At 44.8% G+C, this 15,704-nt stretch overlaps 1 protein-coding gene across 1 annotated transcript; it reads right to left on the bottom strand.

Moving 5' to 3' along the window:
* Positions 1-314: 314 nt before the first annotated feature.
* LOC132625473 (uncharacterized) lies at positions 315-15,042 on the bottom strand. The gene is made up of 3 exons (XM_060340133.1): positions 14,443-15,042; positions 1,658-1,723; positions 315-741 (listed from the first exon to the last, which is right to left on the bottom strand). Exons 1-2 carry the CDS (start codon positions 14,834-14,836, stop codon positions 1,701-1,703), a joined length of 417 nt encoding a protein of 138 aa, XP_060196116.1. The 5' UTR covers positions 14,837-15,042; the 3' UTR covers positions 315-741; positions 1,658-1,700.
* Positions 15,043-15,704: the final 662 nt, after the last annotated feature.

The raw sequence follows: 15,704 nt of genomic DNA, 5'->3' as shown, positions 1-15,704 counted from the left end.
TTGTTGTGATATATATATAAAAAAGGCACAGTTGATAAGGGGTAACGTTGTGGCCTTTGTTGTGATGTATAAGTATAAGGCATAGTTGACAGGGGTGACGCTGTGGCCTTTGTTGTGATACATATATATAAGGCACAGTTAACAGGGGGTGATGCTGTAGCCTTTGTTGTTGTCACGACCCAACCCCGTAGGCCGTGACTAGTGCCCGATCTGGGCACCCGAACCCATCTATCAAATATTATCTCAAATTCTATCAACTCATTCTAGTATATGGCGGAAGCCGACAAGACTTTATTTCAAATTTAGGTAATTTCCAGAAAATTTCGGCAGAGTTTCCTTTGTTTTACGGACTATCCAATATACCCTGCACGCAGAAAATACCAACAAAAGCCACACAGGGCTAACCAAGCAATATATAAACATATGCGGACCGGCCGCCTCGGCGTATAGGATCGCCCAAACAACATATGCGGACCGGCCGCCTCGGCGTATGGGATCGCCCAAACGACATGTACATACATCCATACAGAAAGACCCTAACCCACAAACATGTCCACAGACCTCTAAACAGACCGACATAATCATATGACGGGACAGGGCCCCGCCGTACCCATGAACGAATATATACAAATGCACTAATAAATATATATACCAAAAGTATAAGCTCCGGAAAGAGAGGAGCACTCCGAATAGCAGAAAGGGTGTCCTAAACAGGTGGATCACCAGGCTGTGCGTCTGTACCTGCGGGCATGAAACGCAGCCCCCGGAGAAGGGGGTCAGTACGAAATATGTACTGAGTATGCAAAGCAGAAGGTACAGAAATAAATCTGAATAATAATCGAATCAGATATATAGAAAATAATACATATCAAAATGTTTATTTCCAAAGTATAAATTATGCATAGGGCACTGGAAAATGTGGTCGCCCGCCTGTCGATGGCGCCACAACACAGCATAACACCAGAAAGTTTCAAATCTCCGAATCCCCGTCACACATCACAACACAGCATAACGCCAAACACAGCATAACGCCAAACATAAGCGGAACCCGGCCCTCGAGCGAGGAGCACGGTGAACCATAAACACAGCATAACACCGGAATGTATCAAAAAGCGCACGACAACAGAACCGGCCCGGGACTCGGCGAAGGGAATAACAAAATGCCCGAATAGAGTCGTGAGTAGTCATATGCATAAAATCAATATCATAAATTCAAACATAAGCAAAACGATCATATTTGAAAATTGAATAATAGTCTTAACATATTCTTTCAAAATCTCCCGAATTTCATAAAAGGAAGTCGCGGGACCCACGGATGGGAATTTACCCAAGTCGGGCCTGCTTATGGAAAACATACTCGTTATACGTAATGCAAATTTTTATAAAAATATATTGGAGCAATCCGAGCATTTATGTGAAAGATATGGCATTCGGATATTTCGAAGTTCCTTAAAGGGAAACCTTTTTGCGCAAAGTTCGAAAAGCGATTTTTCAAATACATAAAGGTTCATATTTCATCAGATCATACATAAGAGTGCCAAAGAACATATACGGATCATAACATGCTCGGATTTCGGATTTGAAAGTTTCCTTGAGGCTCTAATTTAGCCTATAAAAACTAAGACATGCCAAAAAGAAAGGAAGTTGCCTTACATACCTCAAACGCTCTCCAATATGATCCAACTCAAGCTAAGTCCAAACTATGATTCGGGCTGCCCAAGGTCTACAAACAAGCCATAAAATGCCAAACATTAGCTAAAGACTTTGTCACGACCCAGCCCCGTGGGCCGCGACTGGCGCCCTACTTGGGCACCCAGACCTGGTTACATATTCCAGTTACATACAAACGATTAGCCAAAGCCAGTAAGGCTACATAAACAGACTTGGACCATTTCCAGGAAAAATTTCGGCAGAGTTTCCTCTGTTTTACGGACTACCCAGTATATCCTGCACGCAGAAAATACCAACAAAAGCCACTCAGGGCTAACAGGACAATATATATATACATATATCAAACGCGGACTGGCCGCCTCGGCGTGTAGAATCGCCTAATCAAAACATGCGGACTGGCCGCCTCAGTATATGAGAATCACACAACGACCTGTTCACATAACCGTACCTAAGGACCATAACCCACAACCCTGTCCACAGACCTCTATCAGACCGACAGAATCATATGGCGGGACAGGGCCCCGCCGTACCCGCACAGCCAAATATACAAAATATATACAGCAACATATGTCTATACCAGAAGTGGACTCCGAATCGAATAAGAGTACTCCGAGGAAGCAAAAAGTGGAGCCTACTGCGGAGGATCACCAAGATCTGCACCTGCGGGCATAAAACGCAGCCCCCGGAGAGAGGGGGTCAGTACGGAATATGTACTGAGTATGTAAAGCACGGAGTACAGAAATATGAATCAAAATCGAAAGCAAATCAGATGTCAAAGTCTGTATCGAAATCATATACATATATATATAATGCAAGTAAAATCATGCAAACGTTTAAGAACGTGGTCGCCACTCCGACGCTGGCGCCACACACAGCATAACACCAGAAGGTTTCAAATCTCCGTACATCCCTGAACAAAATCATAATCATCGGTGAGCGTATCGCATCCCGAGCCATATCACAGCATAACTCCAAACGGAACCCGGCCCTATGGCGAAGCCTTGGGAACCGTAACACAGCATACTGCCGAATTATCATAAGGCGCACGAATCAAAACCGGCCCGGGAACCGGCGAACGAAGTCATAATAAGGCACGAACGGAGTCGTGAGCAAACAAATGCAAATCGTCTTTCAAAATAGTGTTTCAAAACAAAGTAAATTCATAAATGACACCATATTACAAAATAGTCGAATACTTAGTCGACATAAAGTTTCATTTCGCAAGACGTTTCCAAAATGGTCCATATAATTCAAAACGTAGGTTAGCGTATCGGATTGCCCAAACCTACCCCGTAGGAGGATGTTCCAAAGATCCGAAGTAATATGTACAAATTTATTATCAAAGGTGGCCCGAAGGGCAAATCGGGCATTTTGGGGTAGCGGGCCCACCTCGAGTCGAAGTGAGGTGGCGAACATGTTTCTACGAGCATTTATATGCCAAAGGTCATACATTATCATTCCTAGGTTACCCGACCACATTTCGATAGGTTTCGGACGAATAGTGGCATTCTAGCCAAATTGGAGCCTTTAAGCTTCAATAGAATTGAATGAATAGTAACTTTTCTGTGGATCGGGTTTCGAGGAGCAGAAATGCTCCGGAAGGTCACATATTCAACTAACACCCTAAGATATGCCTAATAAAGAATTGGGAAGCTTTACATACCTCTCAGATGTCGTACGCTCCTCCAAAAGTTCCGTCCCGTTTCGTCAAAAATCTGCAAATGGTCAAAGTTACCAAATGAGATCCTTAGGTTTATAAATGCCTTTAACTTCATAATTGCCTACCGAAATTTCGGCAGCACTTCCCCTATAAATCTAACATCCCCGAGGCATAGCTCGGCTCCTATTTTATCCACTACAACAGCCCACATATCAACAACCAAAACAAACAACAATAACACCATTCTAGTTTCAAAGTTTTACGTGATTTCATAAGTTGACAACTTTTCATTCAAACCTTCACAACTCCAATTCTACCTCCACATAGTTGTATGCATCCCCACATTCAAACTTATATAATCCCATTCTAATTACAAACCATGCCATACACGAAATTGCATAAAAATCCATTATTTTCCCAAATTCTTCAAAACATCTAAAACGCACTACGAACATTCTAACTCACGTCGCTTCATTCCGAATTCATCAACATTGATATAGATTCATATCTAAAGTCTATAACACCCAAGATATACATAAAAATACCGAAGGTATACGCTTTCCGATAATACTCAAAATCATTTTCTCAACACCAATTTCATTCACCAATTAACCATTTACGATATAAAGGCCACAACAACACATTCTACCAACTTAAACAAGATCAATTCAAAGCAATTTCCCTATGTATGGCTCACGGCCAAACACACTACAAACACACACCCACGACTTTCTATTTACGTTAAAATTACGGGATTCTCGCCCACTTCCAATCCTTAACACATTCCTAGCAATTCTATAACATTAGAGGGGCAAGATTCTTACCTTTTACTAACTTTCCGACTTGTCGCAAACGGAATCCTTGTGCCAAACCAATTATACCACGTCGGAGAGCGTCTTGAGTATTTCTTAAATATGAGAAGAACAAGATTTTTGGATCAAACACAAGGGCTAGAAAATTTTCTTTCTCTCTTTCTCTAGCTTCGGCCGAGAGGTGTTGTTGAGGTGCTTTCTTATTTTCTTTGTGTTTTGATTCAATCCTCTTGAAAGTTCTAAGGCAAATGGATATATATCTCAATTAAGGGTCATGTGATAATCACATGACCACTTAAAATGGGGCTTGGGCCAAGCCTTGTGGCCGGCCACCCCATCTCTTTGGGCCTCAATTTTTGTTGTTCAACTTCTTGGCCCAATTCATTAAAATCCCGATTTGTAATTCCCGAAACTAATTTCCGAAACTCCAAATTTATTCTCGGCCTTCCCCGGGGTCTTGACATTAATAATTCCATAACCAACATAGTCATATTCTCAAAAATCAAATTATGTCCTTATAACACACAAGTCGTAATTATTTCTCGATTTCCAATTATACGAAAACACGGGACATAACATTCTCCCCCCCTTAAGAACATTCGTCCCCGAATGTTAAGTTAACCTTATAAGGTCTTATGATCAAGGCAGGAGTGTCCCTTTTTAATAATGACATACATAGTTCATTTTATCAATCAACACAACAAACTGAAAAAGAAATTAGATTACCTGTGGATGTCGGAAACAGGTGGGGATATTTCTTCTTCATCTCGTCCTCCGCCTCCCAAGTCATCTCCTCCCGATTATTGTTGCGCCACAGAACTTTGACGGAGGGCACTTCTTTAGTGCGTAGTCTCCGCACCTGCCGATCCAGAATAGATATAGGCTGCTCGTCATAAGATAACTGCTCCGTCACCTGAATGTCATCTACTGGGAATATCCTGGCAGGATCACCAATACATTTCCGCAACATAGACACATGAAACACCGGGTGTACGGCCTCCAAGTCGGATGGTAAGTCTAGCTCATAGGCGACCTCGCCTATCTTTCGCACGATCTGATACGGTCCAATGTACCGGGGGCTCAACTTACCCTTTTTACCGAATCTCATGACCCCCTTCATGGGCGACACCTTCAGAAATACCCAGTCGCCAATCCGGAACTCTAACGGTCGACGTCGTCTGTCTGCATAAGCTTTCTGTCGACTCTGAGCAGCCAATAATCGTTCTCGAATAAGCTTTACCTTATCTACAGCCTCCTGGATCACATCTGGCCCAATCAACTTAGTCTCGCCCACGTCAAACCAGCCAATAGGAGACCTGCATCTCCTGCCGTAAAGGGCCTCGTACGGAGCCATCTGAATGCTGGAGTGATAACTGTTATTATAGGCAAACTCAATAAGCGGCAGATGATCATCCCAGCTGCCCCTGAAATCAATAACGCAGGCCCGCAACATATCTTCGAGCGTCTGAATAGTGCGCTCGGCCTGCCCGTCGGACTGAGGGTGAAAAGCTGTACTGAGACTCACCTGAGTCCCTAACCCCTCCTGAAATGACCTCCAGAAATTTGCTGTAAACTGGGTACCTCGGTCAGTAATAATAGATATCGGGACTCCGTGAAGTCTGACTATCTCTCTGATATACAATCTGGCATAGTCCTCAGCCGAATAAGTAGTCCGAACCGGAAGGAAATGGGCTGATTTCGTCAGCCTGTCAACAACAACCCAGATAGAGTCGTACCTGCGTGGAGTGCGCGGTAATCCAACAACAAAATCCATATTAATCATCTCCCATTTCCAGGCTGGAATTTCCATCTCCTGCAATAATCCACCGGGCTTCTGATGTTCGATCTTAACTTGCTGGCAGTTCGGGCACTGACTAACAAACTCAGCAATATCTTTCTTCATGCCGTCCCACCAATACAAACACCTGAGGTCCCGATACATTTTAGTGGAACCAGGATGAACAGAATACCGTGCATTATGGGCCTCGCCCATAATCTGCCGCCGTAAGCCCGCAACATCCGGTACACAGAGCCTGCCGTCGTACAATAATACCCCTTCAGGCGAGATTTCGAACTGAGTCGTTGCTTTATTGAGGGCCACATCCCTGTACTGAATCAAAGTAGGATCCTCAATCTGGCGCTGCTTTACCTCCTGAATAATAGATGACTCAGCAATCGGGCGAACAGAAATCCCAGAATCCCCAGAATCTATCAAACGAACTCCGAGGCTGGCCAACTGATGAATATCACGAACAAGATCTCTCTTATCAGATGGAACATCAACCAGACTGCCTACGGACTTGCGGCTAAGCGCATCAGCTACCACGTTGGCTTTCCCTGGATGGTACAGAATATCAACGTCATAATCCTTTAGCAGCTCAAGCCATCTCCGCTGCCGCAAATTTAGCTCCTTCTGCTTAAAAATATACTGGAGACTCTTATGGTCCGTATAGATATCAACGTGGACCCCATATAAATAATGCCGCCAAATCTTCAAAGCATGAATCACCGCGGCCAACTCAAGATCATGAGTGGGATAGTTCTTCTCGTGCGGTCTGAGCTGCCGGGAAGCATAGGCTATAACTCGACCGTGCTGCATCAATACACATCCTATCCCAATACCAGAGGCGTCACAATATACAACATACCCATCAGACCCCTCTGGGAGAGCCAGAACTGGCGCTGTAATCAATCTCTCCTTCAGCATCTGAAAGCTGCGCTCGCAGGCATCTGACCACTGGAATTTTGCTGCCTTCTGGGTGAGCCTCGTCAGTGGTGCTGCAATAGAAGAGAAATCCTCCACAAACCTGCGATAATACCCAGCCAATCCCAGAAAACTGCGCACCTCCGTCGGAGTAGTAGGCCTGGGCCAATTCTGCACAGCCTCAATCTTCTGTGTATCGACCTGAATACCGTCTGCGCCGACAATATGACCCAAGAATGCCACTGAAGTCAACCAGAACTCGCATTTAGAAAATTTAGCATATAACTTCTGCTGACGGAGAATGCCAAGTACCGTCCTCAAATGATCTGAATGCTCCTCGGCTGATCGCGAGTAAATCAGGATATCATCAATAAACACAATAACAAACATGTCCAGGAATGGCCGAAATACCCGGTTCATCAGATCCATAAATACTGCTGGAGCATTAGTCAGCCCGAAAGACATAACTCTGAACTCATAATGCCCGTACCGAGTCCTGAAGGCAGTCTTCGGGATATCTGACTCCCGTACTCGCACCTGATGATAACCAGAACGCAGATCTATCTTTGAAAAGTGTCCAGCACCCTGCAGCTGGTCAAACAAGTCATCAATCCGGGGAAGGGGATATTTATTCTTAATAGTCACCCTATTCAGCTGCCGGTAGTCAATACACATCCGCAACGACCCATCCTTCTTTCTAACAAACAATACCGGCGCTCCCCAGGGTGATGTGCTGGGCCTGATAAAACCCTTATCCAGCAAATCTTTCAGCTGCTCCTTCAACTCCTTCAACTCAGCTGGTGCCATCCTATAGGGAGGAATAGATATAGGCTGCGTATCCGGCATCAACTCAATAGAAAAATCAATCTCCCGCTCCGGAGGAAGGCCAGGAAGCTCGTCAGGAAAAACATCTGGAAACTCACTGACGACCGGGACAGACTGAAGGGTAGGTACCTCCGCGGCGGTATCATGCACACGAACCAAATGATAGATATAACCCTTCTGAATCAACTTCTTAGCCTTGAGGTATGAAATAAACTTACCCCTCGGCGATGCAGTAGATCCGAACCACTCTATGACTGGTTCCCCTGGAAACTGAAAACGGACTACCTTTTTCTGGCAGTCGACATTAGCATAGCAGGAAGACAGCCAGTCCATACCCATAATGACGTCAAACTCGAGCATGTCTAACTCTACCAAATCAGCCTTAGTGCTACGATCATAAATGGTCACAGAACAATCCCTATAGACCTGCCTCGCTACAATAAAATCCCCAACTGGCGTAGCTACCTCGAAAGGCTCTATAGGCTCAGACACGATCCCAATCTTACTAGCAACGAGCGGGGAAATATATGATAAAGTAGAGCCAGGGTCAATCAAAGCATATACAGATCTGGAGAAAACCAGTAATGTACCTGTGACAACGTTTGGCGAAGCCTCCTGATCCTGGCGGCTGGCCAAAGCATATATGCGGTTCGAGGGACCGCTAGAACCTGAAGCGCCACCGCGGCCTCGACCGCGCCCTGCCGGTGCTGGAATACCCCGCCCTCCAGGGCGTGCAACAGATGGAACAGAGGAAGAACCGGCGGCTGACCCTGTCTGCTGAGCCGCATTACCCGAACCACTGGCCAATGGGCAGTCTCTCATAAAGTGGCCCTGACCACCACAAGTAAAACAAGCTCCCGTCGCTCGATAACACTCCCCGGGATGAGACTTCCCGCAGTGTGGACAACGGGGTCTAGGTGGTCTGGCCTGACTGGGACCCCTGGATACCTGCGAACCTGCCACTCTGGAGCTCTGACCGGCCCCAGACGGTCCCGTACTGTCGAATCTCCGGCTGCCTGACTGAGTACCCCGGCCGGAAGAAGGAAAATATCTGTCAGACTGCTGCTGCTGCTGAGGCTGCCCGCCTCGAGAATCTGCTGAATAACCCGCGGATCTAGCCCTCTTGGGCGGCCTCCTGTCTCTATCTCTGCCAGCAGGGTCAGATCTGCGACGGTCCTCCATACCCATCGCATAGGCTTGAAGCCGGGAAATATCCATGTCTGCCTGCAGTGATACGGCCATACAGCTGTCTACCAAATACCGGTCCAATCCCATGACATAGCGGTGCATCCGATCGGACATATCTGCTACCACGGCCGGTGCATATCGGGCCAGAGAATCAAACTCAAGGCTATACTCGCGAACACTCCGACCCCTCTGCTGCAGACGTAAAAATCGATCAGCCCGTGCCCGCCGCAACTCTGGTGGCAAAAAGTGGCGGGTGAATGCTGTCACAAACTGATCCCAAGTGGCTGGAGGGGCACCCTCTCCCCTAGACAGCTCCCAAGTCTCATACCAGTGGGTGGCCACATCTCGAAGCCGGTGCGAAGCCAGCTCAACTGACTCAGTCTCTGAAGCCCTGACCAAGTCCAGTGAGCGTCGCATCCCCCGAATAAAGTCGTGGGGGTCCTCGTCGGGCTTAGACCCGAAGAACTCTGGAGGGCCACATAGCAGGAACTCCCGAACTCGCAGGCTGTCCCGCCTGTCATCATCATCATCATCCCTCCGCCCGCGTCTGCGAGCCTGCCCTGCTACCAGCGTAGTCAGCAACTGCACATCCTCTCTCAGGGTCCGATCCTCCGCCCCTGGCTGAGGAGCTGGAGTCTCAGGTGCGGGTACGCGGACCTCTGGAGCTGCTGAAGGTCCTGCTCCAGGCTGTACTAGTGGGGGTGTAGCGGACCCCTCAGACTGTGGCACATCCTCAGGCAAATCATATACACGAGCCCGGGTAGCTCGCTGTGCCTGGCTAGTCTCCCCAATCCTCGCCTTGCCCTTCTGGGCTGCCGTTGCCTTCTTCGGAGGCATCACTGCAAACACGAAGGCGAGTCAGATCAAAATCATCCTAATAGCTCAGCTCTATCGCACGATCTAAGATTACAAAGAAAGTAACATCCTAAATGCCCTGTAGTTTCCCGTTTATAGATGTGGTGCACAACACATCGATAAACAAGACTCTACGAGACACGGCCTGTAGACATTCCGAGGACAAACCGCTCTGATACCACTTTTGTCACGACCCAGCCCCGTGGGCCGCGACTGGCGCCCTACTTGGGCACCCAGACCTGGTTACATATTCCAGTTACATACAAACGATTAGCCAAAGCCAGTAAGGCTACATAAACAGACTTGGACCATTTCCAGGAAAAATTTCGGCAGAGTTTCCTCTGTTTTACGGACTACCCAGTATATCCTGCACGCAGAAAATACCAACAAAAGCCACTCAGGGCTAACAGGACAATATATATATACATATATCAAACGCGGACTGGCCGCCTCGGCGTGTAGAATCGCCTAATCAAAACATGCGGACTGGCCGCCTCAGTATATGAGAATCACACAACGACCTGTTCACATAACCGTACCTAAGGACCATAACCCACAACCCTGTCCACAGACCTCTATCAGACCGACAGAATCATATGGCGGGACAGGGCCCCGCCGTACCCGCACAGCCAAATATACAAAATATATACAGCAACATATGTCTATACCAGAAGTGGACTCCGAATCGAATAAGAGTACTCCGAGGAAGCAAAAAGTGGAGCCTACTGCGGAGGATCACCAAGATCTGCACCTGCGGGCATAAAACGCAGCCCCCGGAGAGAGGGGGTCAGTACGGAATATGTACTGAGTATGTAAAGCACGGAGTACAGAAATATGAATCAAAATCGAAAGCAAATCAGATGTCAAAGTCTGTATCGAAATCATATACATATATATATAATGCAAGTAAAATCATGCAAACGTTTAAGAACGTGGTCGCCACTCCGACGCTGGCGCCACACACAGCATAACACCAGAAGGTTTCAAATCTCCGTACATCCCTGAACAAAATCATAATCATCGGTGAGCGTATCGCATCCCGAGCCATATCACAGCATAACTCCAAACGGAACCCGGCCCTATGGCGAAGCCTTGGGAACCGTAACACAGCATACTGCCGAATTATCATAAGGCGCACGAATCAAAACCGGCCCGGGAACCGGCGAACGAAGTCATAATAAGGCACGAACGGAGTCGTGAGCAAACAAATGCAAATCGTCTTTCAAAATAGTGTTTCAAAACAAAGTAAATTCATAAATGACACCATATTACAAAATAGTCGAATACTTAGTCGACATAAAGTTTCATTTCGCAAGACGTTTCCAAAATGGTCCATATAATTCAAAACGTAGGTTAGCGTATCGGATTGCCCAAACCTACCCCGTAGGAGGATGTTCCAAAGATCCGAAGTAATATGTACAAATTTATTATCAAAGGTGGCCCGAAGGGCAAATCGGGCATTTTGGGGTAGCGGGCCCACCTCGAGTCGAAGTGAGGTGGCGAACATGTTTCTACGAGCATTTATATGCCAAAGGTCATACATTATCATTCCTAGGTTACCCGACCACATTTCGATAGGTTTCGGACGAATAGTGGCATTCTAGCCAAATTGGAGCCTTTAAGCTTCAATAGAATTGAATGAATAGTAACTTTTCTGTGGATCGGGTTTCGAGGAGCAGAAATGCTCCGGAAGGTCACATATTCAACTAACACCCTAAGATATGCCTAATAAAGAATTGGGAAGCTTTACATACCTCTCAGATGTCGTACGCTCCTCCAAAAGTTCCGTCCCGTTTCGTCAAAAATCTGCAAATGGTCAAAGTTACCAAATGAGATCCTTAGGTTTATAAATGCCTTTAACTTCATAATTGCCTACCGAAATTTCGGCAGCACTTCCCCTATAAATCTAACATCCCCGAGGCATAGCTCGGCTCCTATTTTATCCACTACAACAGCCCACATATCAACAACCAAAACAAACAACAATAACACCATTCTAGTTTCAAAGTTTTACGTGATTTCATAAGTTGACAACTTTTCATTCAAACCTTCACAACTCCAATTCTACCTCCACATAGTTGTATGCATCCCCACATTCAAACTTATATAATCCCATTCTAATTACAAACCATGCCATACACGAAATTGCATAAAAATCCATTATTTTCCCAAATTCTTCAAAACATCTAAAACGCACTACGAACATTCTAACTCACGTCGCTTCATTCCGAATTCATCAACATTGATATAGATTCATATCTAAAGTCTATAACACCCAAGATATACATAAAAATACCGAAGGTATACGCTTTCCGATAATACTCAAAATCATTTTCTCAACACCAATTTCATTCACCAATTAACCATTTACGATATAAAGGCCACAACAACACATTCTACCAACTTAAACAAGATCAATTCAAAGCAATTTCCCTATGTATGGCTCACGGCCAAACACACTACAAACACACACCCACGACTTTCTATTTACGTTAAAATTACGGGATTCTCGCCCACTTCCAATCCTTAACACATTCCTAGCAATTCTATAACATTAGAGGGGCAAGATTCTTACCTTTTACTAACTTTCCGACTTGTCGCAAACGGAATCCTTGTGCCAAACCAATTATACCACGTCGGAGAGCGTCTTGAGTATTTCTTAAATATGAGAAGAACAAGATTTTTGGATCAAACACAAGGGCTAGAAAATTTTCTTTCTCTCTTTCTCTAGCTTCGGCCGAGAGGTGTTGTTGAGGTGCTTTCTTATTTTCTTTGTGTTTTGATTCAATCCTCTTGAAAGTTCTAAGGCAAATGGATATATATCTCAATTAAGGGTCATGTGATAATCACATGACCACTTAAAATGGGGCTTGGGCCAAGCCTTGTGGCCGGCCACCCCATCTCTTTGGGCCTCAATTTTTGTTGTTCAACTTCTTGGCCCAATTCATTAAAATCCCGATTTGTAATTCCCGAAACTAATTTCCGAAACTCCAAATTTATTCTCGGCCTTCCCCGGGGTCTTGACATTAATAATTCCATAACCAACATAGTCATATTCTCAAAAATCAAATTATGTCCTTATAACACACAAGTCGTAATTATTTCTCGATTTCCAATTATACGAAAACACGGGACATAACAGACTTTTTGGGCATTAAATTCCAATTTCGCCCTTAATTCTACAGAAATCCGGGCAGCATTTCCCCTGTAAATAGGCTACCCCGAGAATTTAACTCGCTCAAAATCAACAACAACAACCACAATAACCAACCTAGTAACATTGACAACCAATCCGAAAAGCAAAATAATAATGGTAGCTCTCTTTTACGCCATTTGACAACTTCCCAATTATTCAATTCCATGGCTTACTTTAAAGCCACAATATCGTTCGTACATTTGATTATTAACCCAAACCCATACTAACAACATTCAAGGGCATTCTAAGCAATTCATACCACATTTCCAACAACCCGATTTTTTTTTCCAAGCTGGCCGAAAACAGCCCCAACCGAGACAGCCCTTTAAAAAAAATTTTCTTCATTTCCAAATCATGGTTTGTATCCTCAAATTACATTCTAACAATGCTATCTCATCAATATACCAATTACAATAAATATACAATAACCTCCAAAAAACAGTCCGCACATTAACAACATCATTTTGAGTCAACAAACATTCATTTCCAACATAAGATTCATAGCGACGGCGATTAAAACATTAAGCGACGTTCATTCGTTCATCGTCATATAATGTGACCCATTTCAATCAACACTATATATACACATATATGGAGGATTCTCAATTGTTCTTCACCTTACAATGATCCCAATCAACTAACTAAACATTAATTCATAATTTCAATCACAACACAACAACACCCATCACACGGCCCACTCCCAATCATACTATATTTCATGATTTCCAACCACTATAAGATACTACAACATGAATATAACCTTCATAACACAAAAACATAATGAATGCTTACCTTCCTTCTTCACTTCCTTCAATAGTTAGGGTTTGCAATTGGGCACAACTAGTGGTTGGATGACCCAAACAACTCTTCCACGTTACTTAGGGACTTCTAAATAGTTGATTTATACCAAGGAAATAATTTTGGGGTGGCTTGATTTGGATTTGGTTTTTCTTGGTTTGTAGCCGAGAGGGGTGTTGAAGGTGGTCTTCAACTCCTTGATTTTTTTTTCTAAGTCTTGCAATGGGGAAAAGATGACTACTTGGTCATACTTTAGGCTCATATAGTTGTTGTCCAAGTGTCCTTGGCCCACACATGGAGTGGACCAATTAAAATTGGCCACATAATGTGTGGGACCAATTCCCATTTACATGGCCACCAAGGAATTTATTTTTTATTTTTTATTTTTTTGCACAACATTTTAATTCCAATTTATGAATTGTGGTCCCAAATTTTTCCTAAGTGTTCAATGCCAACAATTCCATATATAACTTATGCCTCGAAATAAAATCAAAGGTCAAAAGTCCCGACTTCGAATCCCGGAATAGTCTTGGCTCTAAATTATCATAATTAATCCGGGTTGTCCCAATGTATAAAAATACGGGGCGTAACATCCTCCCCCCCTTAAGAACATTCGTCCTCGAATGTTGAATTAGTTCTATGGATCTTACTCAAATCCGGGGGAGTTGCTTTTATAGCCATCATATACAAATCATTCATAAATCAACATAGTCAGACAAAGAATTTGAATTACCTGAAGGTACTGGGAATAAGTGAGGATACTTTTCCTTCATCTGCTCCTCAGCCTCCCAGGTCATTTCTTCGCGGTTATTATTCCGCCACAGCACTTTAACCGAGGCCACATCTTTATTCCGCAACTTTCTCACCTGACGATCCAATATGACTATAGGCTGCTCCTCGTAAGATAGCTCCTCTGTGACCTGTATCTCATCTGAAGGAAAAATTCTGGAAGGGTCACCAATACACTTACGAAGCATGGAAACATGGAATACCGGGTGAACCGCTCCCAAGTCAGCTGGCAAATCCAATTCGTAGGCCACCTTGCCTATTTTGCGAATAATCAGATAAGGCCCAATATATCTCGGACTGAGCTTTCCTTTCTTGCCAAATCGCATAACACCTTTCATCGGTGACACTTTCAGGAACACCCAATCGCCAATCTGAAACTCTAACGGTCGACGTCGCTTATCGGCATAAGATTTCTGTCGGCTCTGGGCTGCCAACAATCTTTCTCGAATACGTTTCACCTTATCCACGGCCTGCTGGACCACATCTGGGCCAATCAACTCAGTCTCCCCAACATCAAACCAACCGATCGGTGATCTACACTTCCTGCCATACAAACCCTCATATGGTGCCATCTGAATACTGGAGTGGTAGCTGTTATTATACGCAAACTCAACAAGCGGTAAATGATCGTCCCAGCTACCCCTGAAATCAATAGCACAGGCACGCAACATATCTTCCAATGTCTGAATAGTGCGCTCGGCCTGTCCGTCGGACTGGGGATGGAAGGCTGTACTCAGGCTCACCTGGGTCCCCAATCCCTCCTGAAACGATCTCCAGAACTTAGCTGTAAACTGGGCACCTCTATCGGAAATAACAGACACAGGAACTCCATGAAGTCGTACAATCTCCCTGACATAAAGCCTGGCATAATCCTCAGCTGAATAGGTGGTCCGAACCGGAAGAAAATGGGCTGATTTCGTCAGCCGATCAACAATAACCCAAATAGAATCATACCTCCGTGGAGTGCGAGGTAGACCTGTAATAAAGTCCATATTAATGATCTCCCACTTCCACGTCGGTATCTCTATCTCCTGTAATAGCCCACCGGGCTTCTGGTGCTCAATCTTAACCTGCTGGCAATTTGGACACTGAGCAACGAACTCTGCTATATCTCTTTTCATACCGTCCCACCAATATAGGCATCTGATATCATGGTACATCTTCGTCGACCCTGGGTGAACAGAATATCGGGCGTAATGTGCCTCG

This window comes from Lycium barbarum, unplaced genomic scaffold, assembly GCF_019175385.1.
Source record: "Lycium barbarum isolate Lr01 unplaced genomic scaffold, ASM1917538v2 unchr_scaffold_01, whole genome shotgun sequence".
In the NCBI taxonomy this organism is placed as follows: Eukaryota; Viridiplantae; Streptophyta; class Magnoliopsida; order Solanales; family Solanaceae; genus Lycium; species Lycium barbarum.
This window is presented reverse-complemented; position numbering and strand designations above follow the sequence as displayed.

Excerpts from the sequence above, each read along its gene's own strand:
- LOC132625473 (XM_060340133.1), bottom strand. The coding sequence starts at position 14,836 with ATGAAAGGTGTTATGCGATTTGGCAAGAAAGGAAAGCTCAGTCCGAGA. Across the intron at positions 1,724-14,442 it reads CTTATTCCCAGTACCTTCAG|ACCTTGGGCAGCCCGAATCA; the intron begins GTAATTCAAATT and ends GCTTGTTTGTAG.